General features: G+C 41.7%; 1 protein-coding gene across 2 annotated transcripts in view; it reads left to right on the top strand.

Moving 5' to 3' along the window:
• The window catches only part of NCSTN (nicastrin), an 876,107-nt gene that overhangs the window by 41,197 nt on the left and 807,175 nt on the right, over nucleotides 1-27,735 (top strand). For both annotated transcript variants that reach the window (XM_044059533.1, XM_044059532.1), the window contains exon 2: nucleotides 24,914-25,018. In XM_044059533.1, coding sequence (XP_043915468.1) covers nucleotides 24,914-25,018 — 105 coding nt within the window. The remainder of the gene's footprint in view (nucleotides 1-24,913; nucleotides 25,019-27,735) is intronic.

Genomic DNA, 27,735 nt, shown 5'->3' with positions numbered 1-27,735 from the left:
CCTCGCTGTTGGCGTAGTGTGTGTGTGTTGGGCCTGTGTGTGTATTGGTTGTTTAGTTACTTTAGTTTGGTAACTACTTTGTTAGATTGGGATGGCAGACCAACCCAAATCTATATTTTCCAAATGCTCCGAGTGTGGCCATAAGCTTTCCCCAGCTGATGGCCACACTCGGTGTGTTAGATGCCTGGGGGTTGAACACCTCACATCTGGATGTTCCATTTGTGCAGGGTTCAACCCCAGGGCATTGAAGGAGTGGAGGTCCAAGCTTGTTTTGGCGGGCCTTTTACTGCCGGACTCGGCTCCGACCTCCGCTCCTTCCGGAGTAACCGTGCCTACGGTTATTCCCTCTGCGGCACCCCCTCCTCCTCCTGGGACTCAACCTCCCGTTTCTGAGTCGGAGGAGAGGGATGCTAAGAAAAGGGACCGGAGGGAGAAGCACCATAAGCGGCGGGCCGAGACCTCTGTTTCGGCCCCGCCGGCCAAGCGGGCTTCTCCCCCGGCTCCGTTGTCGGCTCCATTGTTGGCTCGGTCTCCTCCTTCTCGGCTCCGGTCTCCAGTGTGTTTTTCACCGGGACCTGAGGAGGAGGAGACCCGATCTCTGTTGAGGCTATCGAGGAAGCACTCCAGGCCTACCTTGGTAGCCTCGTCGAGATCCACGTATAGCCTTTCGGATGCTGATCTGGACCGGATGATGAGAAGGTTCATCCAGGCCCAGATGCAGATGGGAGTGCTCTTGCCTCCCCCCCCCTCTGGGGGGGAGCTCAACACCCTTTTTCAAACCGATTGCTCCTTCTCCGACCCGCTATCCGGGTTCGGAGCAGCTGGAGCCGAGCAGCTTCGGAGCCGGGGGTGGGTCGGTGCCGATAGTACTTTGTACTTCGGATCCGACCCTGCCCTCGAGTGCATCGGATCCGACCTCTCGGAGCCTGGATCCGAGCCTCGGATCCGGGGGGATCAGTGCTCCTTCGGCGCCGTCTGTGTCGGAGCGCTGTCCCTTCGGATCCGGCGGCGCCGGCTCGATCCACTCTTCGGATCCGAGGGGAGCCGATTGTCGGATCCTTTGGTCGAGGTCGGCCCCTTCGGCGTTTGATGTAGTGGAGAGGGCCCTGTTGAGGGTCTCCGGACCCCGGCACTTGTTTGGCTCCGTCCCGCTCCCTCTGCACTGGGCCAGGCTTCCACCATCCGGCCCTTGGGACAGCCCGCTTCTGTGCCCCAAGTTGCTCCAATGGAACAAGTTGCTGCTTGCGAGGAGTCCTCTGACAGCCCCCCAGAGGATGTAGCCCGCAAGCATACGTACAAAAGGCGGCACATTGACTCCCCGAGTCTCTCACGGAAGACACGGACTTGGAGGAAGGGAAGGCTCCCCACGGTCACCCCCCGAGGATGTCTCATTTGGAGACATCATGGAAATGCTCCGTATAAGGGGGGGGGTGGTCTGCCCCCAAGTCTTCCTCGGACGAGTCCGTGTTCTTGGAGGCATTTGAAGCGGGCCCGTCTACCTCTTGGGTGTCCCCTCCTGCCGACCCCTGGTGGACCTCATTACCACCAGGGCGTGGAAGGAACCGGACACCGTGGAGCCAATTCCTAAGAGGCCCGATAGGATCCTTAGCCCACCGTCCGACCGTGCCCATTGGAGTAAGGGGCCTCCGGTAGATGCTATGTTGACGGCGGCCACCAAGAGGGAACTTGCTCAGGAGAGTCCCTCAGTCCATCCCCCGAGCAAGGAGTCTCGGATGATGGACCGCTTGGGAAGCGGATGTTTAGTTCAGCGACCTTCTCGGTAAGGGCGCTGAACTACCTGGCACCGTCATTAGGATGCAGCGAGATCTCATTAAAGAATACGCTGCATCTCCCCCAGAGTCCATGTCGGAGGAGGACAGGGTGCTGCACTCCACCCGCATGGCCACTCTTAGGTCAGTTACTAATACCTCTATGCGGCTACTCCCACGCTACGGAAGGCGCCGCTAGAGCCGCAGGGGCAGGCCTAGTCACTAGATGTCAGGCCTGGCTCCGTCACTGCGATTTTTCTGAGCCCTTCAAAGCGTCATTTGCGAACGCCTTTGATGGTTCTGCTCTCTTTGGCAAAACCGTCAAACGTTGACCCAGAGCGAGAAGGACGGGAAGCCGCTGTCTGCCGTCGGAATCCGCTTCTCTGCACCCCAGAGGCCCTACTCTAGGAACCAAAAGGGTCAGAAGAAGATGTGGTTCCGGAAGTCGCAGCAGTCCCAGCCTGCTCCGGACAACCAGTCCTTCCGTGGCAGAGGAGGACAGGGAGGACGCCGCCCTAGAGGCAGAGGGGCTCCCAGAAACTTCGGGTCCAGGGAACCTTTCTCTGAACGGCCCACGCAGCAACCCTGAGGGGTTGCCCGGCTGCTCCACTCTGGAGGCAGTCGGGGGACGTTTTTCGGGGCACCTAGCGACATGGGAGTCCATAACATCAGACCGCTGGGTTCTCCAAATCATATCCAGAGGATATTGCATCCCTTTTCTTCACTTTCCAAAGTTGAAGTCCCTCCCAGACGTTCCACCCGGTCAACGGGAGGCCGCTTTGGCAGAAATTGGCCATCTGCTAAAGAAAAGAGCCAGGCAGCCCGTCCCCCCAGACCAGATCGGATCAGGGTTCTACTCCAGGTTCTTTTTAGTGCCAAAGAAAACGGGGGAACTAAGACCAATTCTAGACTTCTCTCTTGAATCTGGCAGTCCCCAAAGAAAAATTCCGAATGGTCACTCTGCAATCTATTCTCCCCCTTCTGGGAGAAAATCACTGGATGTGCTCGATAGACCTCAAAGACGCGTACTACCACATCCTGATGGACAGGCGCTCCAGGAGGTTCCTCCGCTTCCGGCTGGGAGCCAGTCACTACCAGTTCAGGGTCCTTCCCTTTGGTCTCACCACAGCCCCCAGGGTGTTCACCAAAGTATTAGCAGTGGTAGCGGCCCACCTGAGGCTTCAGGGGGTGCAGGTCTTTCCCTACCTGGACGACTGGCTTCTTTCCGCCCCAACAAGGCATCTACTATTATTGGCGCGAGACTCCTTTCTCCATCTTGCTCCTTTTCTGGGCATTACAATAAATACAAAGAAATCCAACCTGGTGCCCACACAGCTCTTAGATTTTATAGGGGCCAGGCTAGACACAAGGAGTTTACGAGCCTTCCTCACTGCGGACAGAGTTCAAAATCTGCAGCTCCAGGTGCGGGCCATCCTCCACTCAAGTTCTGTTCCGGCGGAGTTGGTCCTGAGGGCTCTAGGGTCCATGGCGTCTGCTATAGCACTTCTCCCTCTTGCCAGGCTCAATATGCATCCTACAGTGGACTCTCTTAGTACAGTGGTCATACCTTGCTCTCCCTATGCATCATCCCATTGCGATCAGCAAGGCTTGCAAGCGGTCCCTCCTGTGGTGGCTTCACTCCCCAGATCTCCACGGGGGCCGCCCATTTTGTGCTTCTCCCCCTCTCGCCACGGTGACCACGGACGCCTCCCGCCTCGGGTGGGGGGGCATTTTGCGGGCCGGACCGTCCAAGGCACGTGGAACGATTCAGAGACCTTACTGCATATCAACGTTCTAGAGATGAGAGCAGTGCTCTTAGCGTTGCTAGCACTTCAGGACTTTCTTCCCTTGGGAACAATTGCGATTCAATCGGACAACATGTCTGTGGTCTGGTACATCAACAAGCAAGGGGGAACAAGGTCCTACCCCCTTTGTCGAGAAGCCATGAGAGTTTGGGAATGGGCAATCTCCACCAACCGCTTTCTAATAGCAACGCACATTCCCGGTCGGTCCAACATCCTGGCGGACAAGCTCAGTCGCACCATTCTGACCCCTTACGAGTGGTCTCTCAATTGTCAAGTAGCGGAACGCATATTCGCACGGTGGGGAACTCCTTCATGCAATCTTTTTGCCTCTCCCTCAAACACCAAGTGCGACAGTTTTTTCGCTCTGATACCTCCTCCCGGAGGTTCCCCAAGAGACGCTCTGGTGCATGCTTGGCCACCCGGTCTTCTGTATGCTTATCCACCCTTGCCTCTGATGCTCCAAGTTCTTCAGAAAGCCTCTCGGGTGGGTTGCAGAATGATTCTCATTGCTCCGTTTTGGCCTCGACAGATCTGGTTCCCCTTTCTAAGGTCTCACTCGGTGAATCCTCCTTGGATTCTAGATCCCATTCCGGATCTGATATCCCATCCATCCTGCATACCTCCTCTGAATCTGGACAACCTGAAGCTGACCGCTTGGCTGCTCCAGTTCCACTCTTGATCAGGACTCCCGGTATTTCGTCACCTGTTAAGGCAATTCTGGTGGCAGCTCATAAACCGTCCACTAGGAAGGTCTACCGCAGCAAGTGGAAATGGTTTTCTTTGTGGGCGGAGCGGCGCGGCAAGGCCTGAATCCCTTCACGGTTCCTCTCCCCTTAGTGCTTGACTTTCTACCCACTCTTTTTAACGATGGTGCCAGCAGTTCCACAGTCAAAGTACAACTGGCGGCAATTTCTCATTATCACATTGGCCATGACTCTAATCCTCTTATGTCAGCCAAGTTGTGTAAAATTTTCCTTAAAGGTACTTTTCTTCTCAGGCCCCCTGTAAAACAAGCGGTTCCTCCTTGGGACCTCTCTTTGGTTCTCCAGGCCTTGACCGCCCCCCCTTTCGAACCAGCGGCTACAGTGGATCTCAAATTCTTGTCTTACAAGACAGCCTTTTTGGTAGCCATTACATCGGCCAAGAGAGTTTCAGAGCTTCAAGCATTATCAGCTAAACCTCCTTACTTGGTATTTCATCCTGACCGTGTCTACCTCAGGACCAACCCGTCCTTTCTTCCTAAAGTTGCTTCTGAAGCAAACATTAATCAGTCCATTAACCTCCCTGTTTTCTTCCCTAAATATGAAAACAAAGGTGAATATAAGCTTCACTCATTGGATGTCCACAGGCAACTTAGATTTTATCTAAACAGGACGGCTGGTCATAGGCAATCCGACCAGTTGTTTATTTCCTTTGCAAAATTTAATTTGGGCAAGCCAATTTCTAAAGTTTCTCTGTCCCGCTGGATTTCACAGTGCATCTTATTGGCTTATCAAGCTTCAGGAAGGCCCGCACCGGAGGGTGTTCATGCCCATTCAACCCGGTCAGTATCTACCTCGGCAGCCTTCAAGGCTAGGATTCCTCTAGATGATATTTGTGCAGCAGCCACGTGGGCTTCATCTCATACTTTTATCTCCCACTATAAGTTGGATCTTGCATCTAGGGGTAGAGCATCATTTGGCTCCGGTGCTCCGGAATATCCTTCCATGATGGCCGCCCAAGATTCAGGTAGCTGGGGACTCTGTCCCACAGGTTGCAGACAAATGAATCTCCTACTTCAGATTTAGAAGTTATGTACTCACCATAACGTTCCATCTGAGTAGGTGTATTCATTTGTCTGCAACCATCCCGCCCTCCTATCCCCCTGGCCTTTCAGTTTCCTGCATATTATCTGTAACCCTTTTCAGGGTGTTGTTGCTGTTGGCAAACTCGATCTGAGGTCATGAGGGTAGAGCAGGGCATTATGGGTGAGGGGAGGAGCTGAGAGCTTGGATCCATAGCTGGAAAACCATGCCGGTTCGGATCCGATATCGGATCCATAACCCACAGGTTGCAGACAAATGAATACACCTACTCAGATGGAACGTTATGGTGAGTACATAACTTCTAATTTTTTTAGGGTACCATAAGAATTTTGTTATTAACCCTTCAGATTGTTTTAAATATGATTTAGGTGGCGGTAGCGAGCACGCTTGTATAAAATACAGAATTTTTGGGAATATAATCATTTTAATTATATGTAGTCTTTCCTCCATTGTAAAAAAAATAGCTTATTCCATTTTTGTACGAGTTCCTTGATATTATTCAAAATCTCTTTATAGTTTAGTTGCACTGTTGTATCGGTGTCATTTGTAATTTTAACTCCTAAGCGTTTGTATAATTTCTAGATAGATATTTATGATATTTTTATTTAGTGCTTTTGTTTATATTTATTAGTAACATGTTGGTTTTATTTTCATTAAATGTTAGTCCAGAAATAATCTTAAACTGTTTGCTTTCCATAGTTCTTGTAGCGTGTTCTTATTTTCTTTTAAAGTCAATAGTATGTTGTCTGCAATCTTTAACTCATGGTCAGTGTCTAGTTGAATTCCTTGAATGTTTGAGTTTGCACGTATGAAATTTGCTAATGATTTTATTACAAATGGCAAATAACAAAGGAGAAAGTGGACAATGCTGTTTTTGTACCTTTTGTAATGGTAATAGGCTCCGACAAACAGGATCCTATTTTTATGTACGCTGAAGATTTATCATAGAAAGATCTTATTAGTGAAGTACAATTTTGCAAAAATCCATACTCCAGTGCAAGCCAAAGGTAATCCCAATTTACGGAATCGACTGCACTGTTAATATCTAAGCAAATGACATTCATTTTATTTTTTTGTTTTGTTTATGAAATCAACAAGGGACAAAATTCTCTTTATATTGTCATATGTATTTCTGTTTTTAATGACGTTCTCTATCAATAATGGCAATATTTGTTTTATTCTATTTGCATGAGCTGTCATAAATATTTTATAATCTATATTTAATAAACTTACTGGTCTATACGAGGTACACTCATCAGGTTTTTTATCTTGTTTCAAAATTGGTGATACTTGAGTGCATTTCCAAGAAGGGGGGCATTTATTACCTTTTGTAACGTATGGGAGCACATTTGGCAGTAGATTTAATGCGTTATTAGATAGTAGTTTAAACATATCTGGTATCATATTATCATTACCTGGGGCTTTGCTTAAATTCAGTTTCTTGATTTGTGCTTTAATTTCTGTCATAGTTCTATCATTTTTCTGTGTTTATCTGATAGTTTAGTCTTATGTAAAATGCTTTACTTGATTCTACTTTATTTTCTTGACTATTAACCTCTAGAATTCCTTCTAAGTCTTATACTTTTCTTTTTTTTGTCTATTTTATTTGTTTACTGGGAAAGTCCAAGTTGGAACAAAGCCAATTTTTAGCAGAGGCCCAGGGGGAAGAAGTTCTCCAGACCCATGTCTTTGTATGTGGGAGGAAACTCGCACGAATGCAGGGAGGACATGCAGGCTCTGCACAGAAGGCACCTCGGCCAAGAATCAAACTGGAGAACCTCTTGCTGTGAGTAGACAACGCTACCGCTGCACCACTGCGCCACCCATGTTGTATATTTCTTTTATCTGATTTGCCTTTATCATTCTTTTCATCCTGTTAGCTATTCTCCTTTGATTTTTGGATTCATAGAGTAAGTGCATAGTTTGACCGTCTCTAGATTAATCATGGAGTTATGGTCCAATGTCTCCAAGTATTTTTTTTTTTTTTTTTGAGGTCTAATTCTTTTTCTGAAGCTAAGTTGCCTTTATGAAGATCAAATTTCATTTTGCTCTGCCAGTTCTTTATTCCAATACTTTTGTTTGTTTTTGTACTAGAATACCACATTCCCATGTAAATATGCTTTCATTGCATAGTATTTATATATATATATATATATATATATATATATATATATATATGTGTGTGTGTGTATATATATATATATATATATGGGTTACCTTCATTTGATCGAAATTTCATTTGATCTAAACTCATTGATCGAAAGTTCATTTGATCGAAAACCAGTATTCAAGGCAAATAACTGGGATTTGTCCCCCTCCCCAACATTGTGCGATCATGGAGTTGGTATATATAGTTAGGGGGGGGTGTGGGGGTGAAGCCCCCCTCCTATTTACGTTCAAAAACTGTACTTTTTGTGTTTTCTTTTTTGAAGGAAACTAGGTGGGGGACTTCGCCCCACACACCCCCAATGTGGGGGGCTGCACCCCACCCCTAACTATATATAACAAAGTCCAGGGTCTCACAACATTGGGGAGGGGGACCAATCCCTGTTATTTGCCTTGAAGTGTACTGAATTACTGGTTGTCAGTCAAATGAATTTTCAATCAAATGGGTTTCAGTCAAATGGGATGTCGATCAAATGAAGGTAACCTCTATATATATATATATATATATATATATATATATATATGTATGTATGTATATATATATATATATATATATATATATATATATATAATGTGTGTGTATTGTGTGCTACCTCATCTGTGAGGTTTAAGTCTAGAAATGTTTGCATCTCTGCAGTATAATATTGTTTAAACTCTTTAAGGTTTGCTATATAGGCTTTAATTCTTATGATTGTAAGTTTTCTCTTAAAGTTAAAATCTTTTTCAAAAGTTATTGCATTATAGTCTGAGAAGGGGCAGGTGATTGTTGTGACTGCTTATTTTTGTTGTAAGATCTTTTGCTATATATACACTATCTATTCTGGAAAAGATGTTATGTCTATGTGAGTAATGTGTGAATATCAATGAATCTTGTTCAACATATGTGTTAATGTCTATTAAGTTATATAAGTCAGTAAACTCTGCAAGTAATTTTGATAGTGGAGATTTCTTGCATGTGTTTTTAGCATTTGTGTCCTCCTCTTTCATTATACAATTAAAATCTCTTGCAATTATTGTATTACCTTTGAATGTTATATTATTATGTTCTCTAAATGTTTGGCTGCCCTGATACCCATTCCTGGTATCCATTAGTTGTTTACCAGGGTATTAGCCAAACCATTCATTAATATTGATACTAAACAAAACACTGTTGATGGACACCATATCATTCAGTCCAGGCAGAGTAGTAGTGTTTAATTTCGGCTTCCACTGAAGCTCACAGCACTCTTTAAGTTGTCAAAACAGGAATTTTTTGTTATTGTTACATTCAAGTCTGTGTTTATACAAAGCATTACTCTCTCTTGTTGAGTTTTAATTTCGTAGCAGTGGTCATATATTTGTTTTTTGAGAGCCCTTTCAGTTTTACCAGTGTAAGTTTGTGGCTTCTTTTACCCTCGTTTGGTGAGTCAAGGTGCTAAAAAATGTTTGTGCTCTGTAGCCATTTTCAAAAAAAAAAAAAAGTTGCTTAACTGATCTTTCTAAACTCATGCATATTATCCAGATAGTACCTTATTTTCTCTTTAGCACTCTGCAATTGCACCTGTTCTTGTTCTGTCAGATTCCCCGTATAGTAAAGAGTTGATTAATTGATTAAACTGCTGCTTACCCCCAAGAAAAGTACTCCCTTAAATAAGGCAGATTTTATCATACACTGAAAACATGAACACTTTAGAGGTAGTCTCTCACACAAAGCTACTAGGAGTTATCTTGGATGAAAGTCTGTCTTTTGACCTCCATGTTCATAGTAATGTCAAAAAAACACTCCAAAAACTAGGCACCCTTACAGACATAAAAACTTTCTTAACTGTGCAACTAAGCAAACCCTTGCTTTAACCTTTCTCCTACCCTCTCTTCTGTATGGTGCTCCACTTTTCACTAATATCCAGTCCTCCTTGAAAACTAAGCTTGAGTCCTGTTACAGTAAAGTTGCCAAGTTCGCAACCAATTCAAAACACACCTCTTCATTACATTCTCTTAATTGGCTTGAGCTCCCCCTTCAACTAACATACTTACAGTTAATCATGACACATAAAATTATTCATAATCCCACAGATTGTCCTGCCCTCTCTTCTATACTAACTCACCTATCATCCAAATAGACCACTCGGATCAGAAAACCAACTTCTCCTCCAAGTTGAAAAACCTCAACTCCCAGCTGGTCACATGCTTTATTCCTTTACTGCTAAACAACGGAATGCTCTCCCAGTACCTATTAGAACTACAAGTAATGTCTCCTCCTTCAAAAAATATCTCAGACTACATCTCACCACTCTCTGGCTCTGCACATGCATCAGCTCTTAACCTCCTGCAACCTGACTCCTAATTAATTCCTGCTGATCCTTTTTTAACTTCTTCCTTCCTTCTAATCCTTCCTTATTAATTAATGACAACATATACTAAAAGTCTCACCTAAATCTACCAAATGTAACTCTATCTCAAAATTCATGCCTTATAGGATTGATTATCCTATACTTTCAAAATAGCATGAATTGTATTTGAATTGTACTGCTTAATCTACTACATGTGCTTTATTCTTATTTCTCTGCATTGTATAATCTGTTATTCAATATATTCTCTTGTATATTTGTATTATCTCTCTGTTTTACTAACGGTTTATTTTATTATATATTGTCAAACTATTTTGCCCTGTGGAGCTTTTCTTCCTGGGTCTCCACTGAAAATCGGTTCTAACTGACCCAGTGGACTTTCCCAGTAAATAAATGCTAATAAATAAGCAAATAAATAAATATCTGAACAAATTGGGATCTAGGGTAGTTCGGATAATCAAACATATAATTGAACTGGATAAAAAAACTTCTAAAAATGTTTTTGATGAGCATTAAACAAAAAAAATTTGCTATAAGTACAAAGTGGTACAGTATATTATTGTATTGTAGTACAAGCTCAAAAATACATGCACTAGTGAATACGTATAGCATTTATATATTCAGACTTTATGATTTTCTCTCCCTGAAAACTTTGGAAGGCTGCATTCACATAATTAAGGTTCGGATAATCTCTGCTGTATTCTGCAATAATTTAGCCTTTGTCAGCCCCACTAAGTAATCCTTCTTAACCATATCTCTCTTACTTTTATTCTTACCTTATTTTTAAACTCCACTTTTTTTTGTTTTTGTTACACTCACTAGCTATAACTTCCTGAAGAAATTTCTAGCTTCCGTAGTAACTCTCGAATAATTTTCACTACCCCATTCCTTAAATTATTCTCTCTAGTTAAAAGGTAGGTGGGGGAGCACCGTTGTCTCATTTTGGCTGTATTACCCTGCAGTTTTATGTCAAGTCTAGCCCAGGTATACTGTACCTTGAGTTATAATGTGTAAATTGTGGCCAAGTTCCATCTACTTCATTCATGTCTTCATACCAAGCATTTTCTTAAATTTCTTCAGAATTGTGCCCTCTCTTGTTATATTTTCCCTTCTAGGTCCCTGATGCATATTCCAGTCCCCATCTGTGAGTAATATTCCCTGCTGAAAGCTGATTATTTCTTCCAAAATTTTCTTAATCTCTATAATAGCATTTTCAGGTGGAATATAAATATGTGTTGGGGTAGCCCTCTTCCACTGCTAGCAGCCTGTTACTACTACAAATTTACCATTATCTCTTCCTCCCTGTTCTTTCACTATTGGAGCTTCTCTAGCAATTGGTATAAGTATTCTCCTTTTCCTTTGACCCTGATAATCTGCGGAATATCTAAAATGAAATCCTTTCCTCACCAAATTCACATGCTAATTTCTTTCTAAATGTGTCTGCTACAGCGTTGCTATTTTCATTCTGCATTTCTCAATATATGTAAGTATTTTTGCTTTTTTTGTCTATACTTGTGAGGCCGTAAATGTTCCATAATATAGTTAGTGTAGTCATTATAATAAGTTGTTATTCCCACTTATACATGATGGCTTTTTGTTTTTTTAGTATTGCATGCATCCACTAATGTAAGCCGCGGTGGTGCAGCGGTAACGTTGTCGCCTCACAGCAAGAGGTTCTCCCATTCGATTCTCTGCTGGGGCACCTTCTGTGTGGAGTCTGCATGTACTCCCCGTGGTCGAGTGGCATTCGAAAGACATGCGTAAATAGGCGTGCCTTTGTTGAAGGTTGGGCGTCAAGCTGGCACTTCGGCACCGTAAAAATCTATTGCCAATTATTAGCGGACTGGAGTTCCGCTGTGGCGACCCCTAACCGGGAAAAGCTGAAAGAGGAACATGCATCCACTAATGTTTGGCAGGCTGATCTTTTATACGGCTGTTTCTTGTCATATCCATTTGAACCTACGTCGCATTTTACAAGACTTTTTGTTTTAGTGTTTAAAAAAAAAAACACACCCAGAACATCCCCGTAACCTATAAATTTGAAACAAACACAAAACTATTTACATCATTAGATAATGTTTTACTCTCCTGATAGGAACAATTGTCCCAAATTGATTGTTGCACATATAGCCATGATTCATGTTACAGCCTGTGCTGCTACTTACTCTAATTGCTGTCTATTCTTGTCACATCTTTTATCCCCTCCCAGATTTGAGAAACAACTTGCACGGTTTTAGAAAACATTAACTTTTAGCCTTAAAAAAGTGCCCTGGCTTTTTCTTCTTACCATTTCTCTTCATGGAAACCTTTGAACAGATTTTCATTGTGCACTGAACATTTATTTGCTAAAAAAATTGTGTTCTCTTATTTAATTATTTAAACAAAAAGCTTGCTATTAGATTTAGCCAAGGGTCTTGATCCAGACATTCACCTATGCAAAAGTAAGAGAACATATCAGTTGTACAAACAGTATAATCTGTACACTTTTACACCCCATTCCTCACCTGAGCAACCCAAGATTACAGCATATTAACTTAAACATGTTTTTTCAAACCTTTCTTTTCTTTTTATATTGTAATGCCTCCATATCTTAAAACTAAAAAAGAAGCAAAAAGGTCACTTGTTCACTTTAGTATCTTTATCACATGCAGTAACTGAAAACGTGTTAATGTATTACATGCAGTTTACATAATGAATTGTTTTATACAAATACAGTTTAGAATGAAAATTTTTGCATGGTTACTTTATTCTCCTTTCTTTTTAAACATTAATGACACAAAGTGGGATATATGCTTTTCAGTACCCCACAAATTTAATAGAGTCAGCAAAAGTCCACTCTTTCCACTTTTTCTGTATTTTACAAATGTGATTGATGCTTTGTAATCCACCACAAAAATTCTGCATGGACGGCAGGTGCAAAGGCTCAAAATAGTCAATGTACACAACAGAAAACAGCCAGCACCAACTGGAAAGGAAGACTCAATTGAGAAAGGCTATTGGGCCGAAATCAGTTTGTTGACAGTGGTTTCATACATTAAACTTCCTTTTCAGTCGGAGCTGGTGGTTTTCTGTTGTGTACATTGATGCTTTATAATCCCACATTTATTTTAATGCTGCTGGTCTTCTTCCTGTTCATCTCCATCTTCCAACCCCAGACTCCAGTTCATGTCCAGGGAGCTCCCAATTCTTTTGTCAACTCTTGTGTTATTTTCTGTTTCTCGAGAATTTTCTTTTGTAACATTGGAAGAATGTTTCACTGGCAGAGTTTGTCTGAACTTTAGTACCAGAAGAATGGGAAACAGAGGCACCTTCTGTTTGATGGTTCACCTTTTGTTGTACCAACCCTTTTGTGTTTTTTTTTTCAGCTTGTTCTGCATCAAAAAATGACTTTGATCCTCCTAGAAAAAATATTCGGAAGACAGTTGGATGCAGTAGCTTGAATCTCACACCTGCTTCTCAACACTCCCCGATTGTGGAAAGTGATTATTCACTGTGCGCCAGACAGAAGAGAAGCAAATTTATCCCAGCAAACACACTACTGTCTCCAAGCTTGAATATGTTGCCCTTCTGTGGTTTGGAGCATGCACATTATGTGCCATTTCACTTAACAAATCCTGCTGTGGAATACCAGTCCAGTTGCTTATTTGTGCTTTCATAAAATTAATACAACCTGTTCCCTCCAGTTTCTGTGGTACAGTATCTCAGCTGTTTCTGAATGTTCTGTCCTCTAATTCTACCATTTTTGAAACGACTCTTCTTGAGCGACTTCATACTCAACCAGCCTTTCTATCATTAACTCTTCTTGAGCGACTTCATACTCGACCAGCCTTTCCATCATTTTGACCTCGTTTTTTTGCAGTTTTATCAGTTCACCCATGTATCCTTTTAAAGCTTCTTCCATTTTTGCCTTCCTTTTGTTATTTGAGTTTACTCCTTCATTGTTTCATTTACTTTAATCAGCTCTGAGCACATCTGATTGATTTTTCTAGATTATTGGAAGCCTTGTCTTGCACCAAAGTGCTAGGTTGAACTGCTTTTTGCTGAATAGCTGCAGGATTCTTTCCAGTCAATGTTTTCTCTTCACCTTTTCTAGTTACATTTTCTTCCAGGCTTTGTACATTTCTACTGTGCTGACATCCAGGCAGTGTACTTGGTAGCCAGTAACTGAATTTACTAAATCTAACAGTTACTGGCCATTATTTGCTTCTTTATTCACACTGGGAAAGCTGAAATTAAGCCGATATTGTGCAGCCATCTTGGAAGTAGCTCAAAGCCTATTTTGAGGCTGATGTTGAACGACTTTTGTAGGGGATTAGGCAAGTCATGTTCCAAACTGACCAGTAGGCAACCTGGTATTTTATCTGGCCCCATAGATGTAGTATTCTTGGCCTTAGATGGTGTCTTGAGAACTACATTTGAGATTTGAAGGGGTGTAGGTATAGGTATGTGATTTGAGAATATGGGGGGGGGGGATCAAGTTTGAACTAAATATGCCCCGTGCTAGACTGGCTTATGTCCTCTGAGTCAGAGTATATTATATCATTTACTTTGAGAGTTGGATAGTGCTAGGCATTGTTTCTGAGATTCTTGACTTAAAGAAGGCTTTGTGGTTATCCTTTGTCTGGATGGCAGTTTTTATTTCTTAATTGGCTTTGGCTGATTTTGATCAAGGTCCAGAGTTCCCTTATTTAGTTTATTGAATAAATCCACAAAAATGAGTGTAGAGGAGAAAGACCACTTCTTAAAACCACCAAGCATGTTTTTTTATTTAATAAACAACAACATATATAAGCGCTTTCATCTCAATATTCCAAAATTACAGAGACTTCATCAGATACAAATTTTAAAACAGCCCAGTTTGTTTTAAACCCAGTAAGGATGACATCTTATCCTGAAACAAACTTAAAAAGTTTAAAGCAACAGTATGTCCTAAAACAAAGTCAGATAGCAGCAGTATTCAAGTTCAAAAATATATTATATTTCATGGATATTTTAAAAAATTTAAACAATATAATAAAACCAATCCAATATGGCATTCTATTACCTCAGTAAATGTGCTAATAAAAGATAAACAAAAAAAATTGTAAAACAGTAAAAATAATGAAAGGTAAATGAACAGCTTCCACTAGGAATTGAACCCATAACCTTTTACGTATGAAGCAAGTGTAATAACCACTACACTATTACCTTCACATACCCTATTACTACAAGTTCAATGTCTTATAAGGGCTTTTAATTTTAAAAGGCTACTAATAGACAGGTTGTCATTCAGTCCTGGCCAGTACGTGGAATTCAATCTCAACTGCCATGCGAGTTCCAATTTTTCTAATATGTAGGGCCATGCTCCCCCACGAATTCTAGGTACCACACAATCCAATATAATGAACTTAAATTCATGTTGTGGAAACCCTGTAATATGTCTCGCTAAGGCAATACCTTCCCAGCCATCTCGTATGTGTCTAAGATGTTCACTAATTCCGGTTTTAAATTTTCTTTCAGTCTTGCCCACGTAAAAACATGGGCAGGAAACACAAATAGCACAATAAATGATCCTCTCTGTAGAACATGTAAATTTGCCTTTAACCCCAATATTTGTTCCGTTAATCTCCACTCCTTTGTCTGTTTCAATAATGTTGCTACAAAATTTACACCTACCACATCTGTGCATAAACCCTTTATACTGCTCACCTTTCTGTGTCAATGTCCTTTCTTGTATACACAAATGGGAGCCTCTCCTAAAATGTCCCTCATAACTTTGTCATTCCTAATACACTCCCAGTTTTTAGTCAAAATAGTCTTTATGTAATTTGCTTCCGTATAAATGTTCAACTATTCCCGTAGGACTTCGGTGTAGCTGATACACACATTGTAGTTTTGCTGTTATTATTATTAATAGTGTTGAATCCTGTAGTTGTTAAACAGACATTTTCTAATGTTTGTACTACATTAGTGTTTTTCATGTTTAAAATAGGGGCAAAATGCCCAGACCTTCTCTTACTGTTCACTTCATTACCAATTTGGTGTATTAATGAACTTGGGTAACCTCTCTTGAGAAACATTTATTTCAGCAAATTACACTCCTCAATGTACGTCTCCCATGCAATTGTCATACGGGCAGCACGGACAAACTGCCCCTTTACAACTGCCCGTTTTTGTTTGAATGGGTGACAACTACTAAAATGTAAAAAAAACTATTGGAGTATGTATTTTGCTTTAAACTTTTTAAGTCTGTTTCAGGATATGATGTCATCCTTACAGGGTTTAAACAAACTGGGCTGCCTCCTCTACACTCATTTTTGTGGATTTATTCGTTGAATTGGTTTTGAATTCTTCCCTTATTTAGTTTACCAAGAGCATTTTTGGCATCTTTAGAGTTGGATTTATTTTTTTCTTTGCAATTATTTTTTTTTCTCTTTCTATAGTGCCTGTTTGTATTTTTTGGTGTTGTACTTATTACTGGGTAAGACAAGATGCATCTATGCAGATATTTATATGTGTTTAGAATTTGGTAGTGAATGATTCCACATGAATATTGGAGTCATCAAGATGGAAGGGTTTTTGAATTTAGCCAGGTTGTCATTCAGTTTTAGTAGCTTAACTTTGGGGTAATCTTTTGAATACCATGGTATTGGAAGGTGGTTCATTCTTGTCTTACGGTGGTCGTGATTGACTTCTTGACTGATTTGACCAGGGAAGAAGGTACAAATTAGAGTAGAGCAAAGCTGCCCTATGTTTGTAAGAACAAAGCCCAGAATTACCATTAGGTGGAGTACAGACTAAGAATTTTTATCACCATTGGGCGAAGTATAGACTAACTGGTCCTGGGAGTTTATATTGATGGAAGTCCAGCAATCTGTGGACATGCATTTTTGAACTGGGATGTACAAGTCTCCCAGTTTAATGGAGGGGTAGTTGAAGTCTCCTAAGGGAATGGTGTTTGGTTTAATACATAGGGACTCCATACCAGTTGGGTAGGAGATAAGGGCCGAGGAAGAAATAGAGGGGTTCCTGTAGTTACTGTGAGCAAAACCCCTTATGATAATACAGCTAAGTTGGACATGAAAGATTTCCATGTTATTATCTTGTCTAATAAGTTTGGAGATGAAGTGTTATTTTTTAAATATGGAAAAACATCTGCCTTTAGTGCCTTTGTCTAATATCATAGACCTGAATGTGTGATAGTCATTGAAACCCTGACTGACCACTGACTGAGTGCTTTCAATTGTTCTTGAGCATGGTTTCTGTGATTATGCATATATCTGTTTTTTCCAGGGTAATGAATGCTTGTAGGCAATGGAGTTTTTTTTAAATATCCTTCTCTGCCCGTCAATTAAAGATCCATTTTTTTCAGTGGATTTTTACTTTATGCTAGAATGTATAATTAAACCCCCATCTGAGCTGGTTGGTACTGCAGAACATTGGGGAAAAAATTAATTTTCTTGATGGCTATTACTTCGGGCAGAAGAATTTCTGAACACAGTGTTTTGTCTGCATGTCCTCTAGATCTGTTGTTCCATAAAAGCATAGTATTCAGTAGAAAAAAATCCATCTTTTTTGCCAAAATTTGCGACCGAGACAAATTTGGATCAGACATTTAAATTCTCTTTATTCTTCCCAAATAATATCAGTAAGAGACTGTCAATTTATTACATGGATGTTCAAGGGAACCTTAGCTGTTACGTATTCAGCCAAGAATTTAAGCTCTAAAGTTTCAAATCAAACTTCTCTAAATGACATTCAAATTGTATTAAATGTTGTTATGAAAAGCACAACAGAGCCTTGATTAATAATCCAAGAGCTCATTCAGTTAGAGGCATTGCTGCCTCTTAGGGTTTACTTAAGAATTTATGCTTGGAGTGCATCTGTTCTCTAGCTACAAGGAATCATTGAATATTTTGCAAGACTTTATAAGCCATATGTGATCTCTAAGTCTGTTGCCATTTGGGTTGTCCTATCATGAGGATCTACGCAAGAAAATAAGGAATGACTGTGTTCTTGAGATGGAGATGATAAGACTGCAGTCCTAGATATAAAAGTTATGCACTTACTGTAATGATCCACCTGGATTAGTAGTTCTGTCATTGCCACCATTCTCCTCCCCCGTTCCTTCATTGCCACCATTCTCCTCCCCCGTTCCTTCATTGCCACCATTCTCCTCCCCCGTTCCTTCATTGCCACCATTCTCCTCCCCCGTTCCTTCATTGCCACCATTCTCCTCCCCGTTCCTTCATTGCCACCATTCTCCTCCCCGTTCCTTCATTGCCACCATTCTCCGTTCCTTCATTGCCACCATTCTCCTCCCCTTCCTTCATTGCCACCATTCTCCTCCCCGTTCCTTCATTGCCACCATTCTCCTCCCCGTTCCTTCATTGCCACCATTCTCCTCCCCGTTCCTTCATTGCCACCATTCTCCTCTCCCCGTTCCTTCTTTTCCACCATTTTCCTCCCCGTTCCTTCATTGCCACCATTCTCCTCCCCGTTCCTTCATTGCCACCATTCTCCTCCCCGTTCCTTCATTGCCACCATTCTCCCCCCGTTCCTTCATTGCCACCATTCTCCTCCCCCCGTTCCTTCATTGCCACCATTCTCCTCCCCCCGTTCCTTCATTGCCACCATTCTCCTCCCCCCGTTCCTTCATTGCCACCATTCTCCTCCCCCCGTTCCTTCATACTGCACCTGTCAGACTTTTCCAGTTTTAGTCGTTGTGTATGTTGTGTGTGTTGCATGCAGTTTAGTGTTAGTAGGACTCCCACCTTGGAAGGGTTTACATGATCTGGAGATCGTGTCCTTAGCATGAAAGCATCATGGGTATAGGAGATGGGTTTTGAAATCCTGCGAAAGTTCTCATGGGTGGGATGAGTAAGTCCTGCCAGTTATATGATGACAATGGAACTACTGATTCAGGTCTTTTATTAAAGCAAGTATATAACTTTTGTTTGCCATTACTTTTTTTCATTTATCCCACACAGCAGACATTGGGGGTATCTTGGCAACCCCCTGGCCTCATGTTGTACATACTTTCCCTCATTTATTAGCTCCCTAATTCGTTCAGAAGTTGGAGCTTCCCAAGGTGAGAATAATCCCTAGTTGTCCCTTTTTTCTGCCAAGATAGATATGGTTTCTCTTGCATCAGTCCTACTTACTTCTGCTTGCATTATTATTCCTTGTGAGAGTCTTTTGATTCACCCACTCCATAAAGCAATCCTATATGAAACCTACATGCTTTCAGGCTAACAGCTTGGTTTCTGCAGTTGTATTTGTTTCTAGGTCAGATACCCCAGTAGGATTGTATAGGTATCTTCTAAGGCCTTTTCCTTCTAAAAGGCATACAGAGAGAAGTGGAACAGATGTTCATGCTGGGCTGCAGACCATGATCTTTAACTCCTTTAAATCCCATCCCTGAAGTATTGCAACACCTTTTTGAAATATTTGATTCGGCTCTCCATTATTTGATCAGAATGATTTTAGCAGCAGTCATCAACTTTGTTGTTGGGAATAGATTATACGATTTTTTTGTTTCTGTTAATGTTTGTGTGTCTTTCTTAGAGGTATTTTCCTAATTAGGACTCCTTTCAGAGAACAGGTGCCTTCTTGAAATACTTTTTGTACTTTCCTCTCCCTCACTTTTAAGCAGCAGTTTCTACAGACTTGGAAGTGCATCTCCTGGAAGAGGTTATTAATGGTAGCTGTGGCGTAGTCTAAAAACAGTCGCAAGCCCTGTCTTTTAAAACTCTCACGTATGTATTCCATTAAGAAACAATTCCTTCAGAACCACCCCTTCCTCCATAATAACTGGTTTGAGTGAAATCTGAACCAGTCTGACAGCTTTCTACACATCTTATTTTAATATATTTTATCTTTTAACTGGGTTAGTCCCACTAGGCTAGTGGCCACTCTTCAGGGTAGAACTTTCTCCTTCATTGTATGGCTATCCATAGACAAAACTGGGTGTATAGCTTATAAAAGGAACTATCTGCACAGATGATCAGCTTTCTGTTTCCTTAGCCAAACACTGAGAGAATTAACAAGTTATGATGCTGTGCCTTACTATCTAGCTTTTCAGTTGTATTCTTTTTTTTTTTTTGAATCACTCTAATATTTTCCTAAAACAGATTCTGTCAATGATATCTCTAGAGCCTTGGCATTCCTACAGAATGCCACTTTAGATGACGATATTTTGCCGAACACTACAAGCTGCTCGTTATCTTCATTAACAGCACATTAATCAAAGGTACGTTCTTGTATCGCTGCCACCTAAAAGAATAAGCTAGGGGCACTTTTCTTTTATGTCTACTAACTAGGTTGACCTCTTCAGCATTTGATACATAAACGTTATGTGTAATTGCCATAAGTCGAGACCAGTGATCCTTCTGCAGAAATATTGTATGGGTTTTTCTTGTGAAAGGGTTATTTTTTTTTCTCTATGTGCTTTTCCCTGCTGTGCCTGCCATCATCTGGCCTCCTCCCCTTTGGCCAGACCCATTTGATGGCCTTCCATATCACTGTTGCTGTATTCCTTACAGCAGGGATCCCTTGATTAGGACAGCCTCTGACCTCCAGCCAGTATACCAAAGCCATAGGTTATAATAGGGGTATCGTATGCCACTCGTATGCTCCCCCTGTGTGGTGTTAGGGCATAAAGGCGATGTAGGGATGTACCTTCCCTAGAACTTTTGTGCTGCCAGTGTGAACACCATCTCTGATCATCAGTCTGAACTCTGTTTCATCTGCTGGTTGCTAAGCTGTTTTTCAGACAAATGCCCCTTTGGGGTTTTTCTTCTTATCTTCTTTTACTTGTGGTTTTGGTTTCATGTCATCTAGAAAAGGTTAATGCCAGTGTAGGAGACAGATTCCCCATAAGGACCATCACAAGCAGAGTTTGTTTTGCATAGGTGCTTCTTACAGCTATACAACTTCTCATATTTGTTAGGTGTTTGTTTCAAAAACCTTGTATAGTTGTCTCTCCTCTTTAGCTATTTACCGGGAGAGCCAGCGTCTTAAATTGCTGGCTCAGAATATTATGGCGGAATTGTCCAAGCCTGAAGGTCAACATTCCACGAAGTAGGCAGCCAAGAAAGATCAGTTGGATTCTTCAGATGTACCACCTCCTCCAGACATCTCTCTTGAAGCTAGTCAAAGCCTGGAGGATGGCAGAGTTATTCAATCAGATTCCTCTGTTGCAACTGCTTTGGAGGCTGGTGTGGCTCCTGTTTCTCGCACGTCCCCAGAGGATTTGCAGATGTCTGTTTTTGATGTTCAGGGGGAACCATAGTTGATTATTTCCAAAGGGCTTAGGGGTGTTCTGCAAATCCTTGTTGGGGAGAAGACTATGCTTATTGAGCGTCAGCAGGGGTCTGAACCACCTACGATATTTAGGGCTGATATTTCCTTGAACAAGAAGCAGAAGACTGAGCATGTTTTGCCTGCTCCTAAGATCCTCAGCGTGAATGGCAGGATTTCACAAATGGCTTGTTCAGTGTCTGCTGTTCCTGCCCCCCCCCACATCTTCTACTCCCCTTAAGAGGCTTAGGGAGCAGGATTCATCTGATGAGGAATCTTTTTGCTTGCTCGTCGCATATTCTCTCTTGCTTGGATTATGGTTCTGAGAAAGAGGATTCTTTTAGTCCTGATTCTCCTTTTGAGGAGATTTCCTTCAGGGATACAGTTTCCTGTATGATGGAGTTTAAGTGGGACTGTACCCAGGTTTCTGATTGAGATTTCCTTCAGGGATACGGTTTCCTGTATGATGGAGTTTGTGGGACTGTACCCAGGTTTCTGATTGAGGAGATTTCCTTCAGGGATACGGTTTCCTGTATGATGGAGTTTGTGGGACTGTACCCAGGTTTCTGATTGAGGAGATTTCCTTCAGGGATACGGTTTCCTGTATGATGGAGTTTGCGGGACTGTACCCAGGTTTCTGATTGAGGAGATTTCCTTCAGGGATACGGTTTCCTGTATGATGGAGTTTAAGTGGGACTGTACCCAGGTTTCTGATTGAGGAGATTTCCTTCAGGGATACGGTTTCCTGTATGATGGAGTTTGTGGGACTGTACCCAGGTTTCTGATTGAGGAGATTTCCTTCAGGGATACGGTTTCCTGTATGATGGAGTTTGTGGGACTGTACCCAGGTTTCTGATTGAGGAGATTTCCTTCAGGGATACGGTTTCCTGTATGATGGAGTTTGCGGGACTGTACCCAGGTTTCTGATTGAGGAGATTTCCTTCAGGGATACGGTTTCCTGTATGATGGAGTTTGTGGGACTGTACCCAGGTTTCTGATGTATACAAAAGAGATAATGAGCTCCTTCAGATGGAGTCTCTCAGTCCCTGTGCTGTTCCTCCTGTTCTTGCTGCCTTGTTGGATACTTTTTCTGCAGCTTCTCTTGCTTGTGATTCCCAGCCCACTGCTCCTAAAAGGTCTGATAGGTTTTATAAGGTGCCTGAGGATTGTAAATTTCTTTTACAAGTGTTGTTCTCCTAACCCTTCAGGTTGTTTCACTTTCTTCTGATCAGCCATCTAAGCTTTTACCTTCTTCTAAACTGCTCCCCTCTGGCAAGGACAGCAGAACCATGGATAAGTTGAGTAGTAAAAAAGTGTGCACTGCTGCTACCCTGGCCTTTAGGGCTGTTAAATTACCAAACTCACTTGACCAGACATAGTTTGGCCCTTCTCTCTCAGGCTTTTCAGGTTATTTCATATCTTGATTTGAAGGAAAGACTTTGGCCCTCTTTGTTAGGGTGTTCTTATGAAGTGGCTTGCCATTCCATTAAATGAAGCTGTGATGCAGCTGATAAAAACTGCTGAAGTAGCGAGTTGCAGTCACAAAGCCCACTTTATTGAAAGGATTAAAGCTTACAATTTGTTACAATCTTATGAAAGCGCTTAATCCTTTCAGTAAAGTGGACTTTGTGACTGCACCTCGCTACTTAAGCAGTTTTTGTGGTTGGTGTTGGTTACCAGTTTGTTTTTTCTGATGATACAGCTGATGCCTCATCTAGAGCTACTGCCTTTGGTTCTATCTTGAGAAGGTATCCTTGCTTCACCTTCAGCCTCTGCCTGTTGATAAAGGCCAAGCTTATGGATGATCCTTTTGATGACAAAAATCTCTTTGGTTCTTCAGCGGCTGAGATTTTTACATCACTTCAGGAAAGGAGAAAAGGTATGCAAGAATTAAAACACGCTTTTGTTTCCCCTGTTCCCAAATTTCAGAGGAATTACCCTACTAATTATTGTTTTTTTTTTTTTCGTAGACAGTCTTGCCCTCCTTCCAGAAGTAAAAAGGGTGGTAGAAGGGCCTCTCTGGCTACATCTACTCAAACTCTTCCTGCACAGAAACCTGTCTTTCCAGAGAAGCCAGGTTCTCTCTGACTGTTTTCTTCCCTCCCTCCTCAGTCAAGTTCCTTTATCTGTACGTATTTCCCTGCCCCTTCCAAATCGGTTACAAATCACTCCGGATTCTTGGGTTCTTTCCGTCATTTGTCTGAGGTATTGCATGGTTTGGAAATCCCCCCCCTTTTTTTGGGGGGCATTCCTCAACATCCTCAGGAACAGCTGCTCATTTTTCCAGATGTTCTTTGGAGCCTTTTGTCTCAAGGAACAATTCCAGTTGTTCTAGCTCCTCAAAAAGGCAAGGGATTTTACTCTAGAATATTTCTGGTTCCCAGAAAAGAAGTCACCTGGAGTCCCATTCTGAATCTGTCTCAACTCAACACTTATTTGAAAGGTTCCTTTCTTTCGGATGTTATCCCTTCAAACCTTGTTTCATCATCTTGTTCCTCAGTCTTTCCTAGTTTACCTGGATCTCAATGATGCCTGTCTCCATATCCCTAGTCATCTCCTTTTCAGGAACATTCTACATTTCTGTGTTACTTCCTTGTATTTTCCGTTCTGTGCTTTGCCCTTTCACCTCTCCACTGCCCCAAGGGTCTTCATCAAGTGCCTCGATGCTGTGATTGCTTTTTGCAAGTTGAGGGGGAATGCAGATCTTTCTTTACCTGGATGACCTCGTGCAAGCTTCCTCTCCAGAGATTTTACTTTAGCATCTTCACTTTGCTGTTTGCCTCCTGCAAGGTCTAGGGTTTGCAGTAAAATATCCAAAAAACAACATTCCTGACTCCTTCTCAGGATCATGTTTTTCTCAACTGCAGGCTCCAGACTGTTGTAATGCTAGCATATCTTCCTCCTCCTAAGGCTTTAACTGTGACATTATTTCCATCTGTTCTTCCTCTGGCCTCCATTACAGCCAGGGAGTTTCTGAGGGCTCTGGGTTACATGGCTTCCACCATTCCTATTCTTCCTCTGGCCAAGCTTCATATGAGAAAGTTCCAGTGGTTTCTAAAGTCATTCTGGCTTAAACATTCTCATCCTTTAGACTTTCTGATTCCTCTTCTCTCATGCCTCAAGCTGGAGCTTCAGTGGTGGATCCATCAACTGTTCCTCAACCCAGGGCTTCCTTTTCAACCTGCAGTCCCTATTCAGGAACTCTGTTTTTCAGATGGCTCAGATGTGGGATGGGGGCCTCATTTGGCCCTCTGAAGGTTCACTGCCTTCGGTCTCGCCATCAAAAGAAGGACCATATCAATATCAAAAAGATGAGAGCCCTTCTCGTCTAGGCCATTGTTTATTTCACTGCCCTTCCTCTCCTACAAGGTTAGGGGGGTACCCCATCCTCTACATGTTGGCTCCAACAGACATCTGAACTGCTAATTGAACTGTGGTTGTCTGGGCCATAGTCAGAGTTTTATCCCTGTATGCCAACAGAGCTAGCTTTAAGAAGTTTTCTTTTTTGAAGTTTTTGCTTGGTTCAGAAAAGGACAAGTGAAGGGTGGAGTAGTACACTGTGGAACAAAAGTTGGAGTCAGTAGTCAAGGAACATTTTTTTCACATACTGAACAGTACAGAGGCCAGAGACAATCCCTCTATTTATTGCAGATTAACTTTTTTTTTTTCCAGATGCATTGGTTTGCTGTAGCCGGGCTACTGAATTGTTTTCCACTTAAAATGTGATTGTTAATTATTCTGTCTGCTTGCTGTCATTTCAGATCTTTGTGTGGCAAATTCAGTGGAGAAGAAGATTTATGTGCCGTTGAACAAAACTTCACCCTGTGTCCGCCTTATGAATGCTACACACCAGATTGGTTGTCAGTGTAAGTAGCAGCTTTACATATTTTGAGCAGGCGTTGCGCTTAAAATAGGTTCGACAAATTATTGCTTGCAGACCTACAAAAATGCCACAGACAGATTTCCAGTGTCCATCAAGCCATTTTACAGTTTGGATGCGAACAGTCCCCATCAGACAGCTAAATATTATTATTAGGTACTGTGTTCTTCTGCATAGGAGGGTGAAACTGGATGTCTTTTGCTCTGGGCCAGAAGCATTAATTGAATGTCTTTTGATGTGGGGCAGGAGTGTTACTCAAAGCATTTTGTGATCAGATGCAAGTGGATTAAACACTGTAGCTTTTTTTTATGAGTTTTAGTTGGTGATATCGATTGGCCTAGTGTATCTAAGGTTAAACAAGCCTGTAAGCTACATAACATCAATTGAAGAAATGTTGCATTTAAGTAGTAAATGTTGAATTCTGGTACTTTTGCTGTAGAAAAGTCTGGTGTAATGTCCTAGGGTGGCACACTCCTTCGCCAAATTTTTATTTATTTATTATTTATTTTTATTTTACATTTGTTGACCGGGCTAGTCTAGCTGGAGATATTTCCATTTTCAGAAGAGGCCCGGGGAGAAAAGCTCCACATACTTAATAATAATATAGAAAAAAAAGCAATAAGAGGCAATGCCACATACATTAGGAAGGAATTAACGTAACATTTTAAAGTAAACCATCGGGTTAAAAATGTGGAAGATAACATTTACATAACATTTGTTGGCAGAGTAGTAATGTAAAGGAAGAGAGAGAAGATGGGTTACAGGCTAATAGTAGAGTATTAGTCAGGGTTACAGCAAGGGCATAACCATTGAAGTTTTAGGTGATTTTTAAGATTAGGTTTGAAGAGGGGAAAAGAGGAAATAGAGGTTAGGTTGGGTGGCAGCATGTTCCATTGCTTACCTGTGGTGGTGGAGAACAAGGAGTCACCAGCTAAGTTGTTAGATTTGGGTATATAAGCTAGGAGTTTATTAGAGGAGCGTAGGGAATGAAGATTATTATAGGGTGTTATAAGATTGTTTAGTGTAGGTGTGTTGTTAGGAAGGTAGAAGATTTTGTGAGCAGTTGTTAGTTGAGAGAGTAGCAGCGCATTTTGCAGTTCAAGCCAGTCTAGCTGATGTAGGTTAATGCAGTGATGGGTTCTGTAGGGCTTACCAGTTACAAACCTTGCAATACTGTTGTAGGCTTTGGTAAGTTTGTTGAGATTGTTTTGCTTTAAATTGGTGTAAATGGGAGAAGCATAGAGGAGGGTAGAGAGTAAATGAGAGTGGGCAACGGTAGTTCTTGCTTTTGGGGTGAGGAAGGGTCTTATCCTATACAAGGAGCCTAATTTTCTGTTAATGGACTTAATGGTGTTATTAATATGATTGTCAAAAGTGAGTTTATTGTCTATTGTAACTCCTAATAACTTACAGGTCAGATCAGGTGATATAAGGGTTCCATTACTAGCTAGGATGGAGAAGTGTATGGGAGGGGTCTTGTTGTTAGGAGTAATCGGAAGTAATTTGTTTTTTTTGGCATTCAAGAGTAAGCACCGGTTTTGGAACCATGTTTCTACTATGGAGAAGACAGTTTGGCTTAGAGATTTCAGCTCAGGAAGAGACTTTGCAGAACAGATGATAGTAGAATCATCAGCATACTGTATGCAGGTGGATTGAGGAATAGCTACATGAAGATCATTTATGAATAGAGAGAAGAGAAGGGGTCCTAGAATAGAGCCTTGAGGAACTCCTAGTAAAACAGGGAGATATGAAGACAAGTGATTTTGCCACAAAACAGCTCGTTTTCGGTTGCTGAGGTAAGACTTGAACCAAAGGATATAATTAGAACCCAGAGAGAGGGATTGTAGGGTATTTATAAGTAGGGAGTGATTGACCATATCAAAGGCTTTTGACAGGTCAATGAAGAGTGCATATGAGAGGTAGTTATTGTGTCAGATTGTTGGAAATGAATATTTATAACCTTTGTATAGTATGTTTTGCTGACTGAGGAATTTGACTACAAAGAGCTAGTTTTGTATTCTTGGAAGATATTGCAAAGAGGCTCAAAGAAAAGAAAGTGCTTTTTTACAGACAATCCAAAATAGTGTGGAAGGTTTGTAAGAACACGTGGGCAAGTTGGTGTAGAAGATGTCAATGCCTCTTAAAAATGCAGCTAGGTAGCACTGCTAGTTTATTTTCAAGTATTTTACAATAAAATTGGATATTGAGTTGTCTGTCCACTTGGACTTGTGTGGGAAGTTGTCCATTAGGTGGATGTGATCCAGCAACTTTAGCCACTCCAAAAGCTTGAGCTCCCTTCCTTCTCCCATGTGACACCTGCCTTCTCTTGTAACTCAGATTTTGTTTGCTACCCAAGCAACAAGGTTTGCTGCAAGCTTGTTTCTTCAGTGTTTGTTGAATAGCTTTCTGGTAATTTTCTTCACATTTCTTTGCTTTTTTTCTCTGTCTCATGTGCATGCATGTGTGCATGTATTATATATTACAAAAAAGTCTCTCATTCCTGGCTAGGCAAGTTGAGCATAGTCGTTTTTTTTTGTCAGCTCTGTGTTTTTCTTTACAGTGTGTTGTTGCTGTTTCGAGTTTAACAGTGAGATTGTATTATTTTAGACTTTATTTGTTCACTCTGACTTCACGTGGACAAAACAGACTTCTGGATATGTGCCGATTGCAGGCACAAGATTCCTGGCTTAGGTTACACATGAA

Source organism: Protopterus annectens, chromosome 17.part0, assembly GCF_019279795.1.
Source record: "Protopterus annectens isolate FY-2018-M chromosome 17.part0, PAN1.0, whole genome shotgun sequence".
Taxonomy (NCBI): Eukaryota; Metazoa; Chordata; order Ceratodontiformes; family Protopteridae; genus Protopterus; species Protopterus annectens.
The sequence above is the reverse complement of the archived record's forward strand: the minus strand, read 5'-3'. Positions and strand labels throughout refer to the sequence as shown.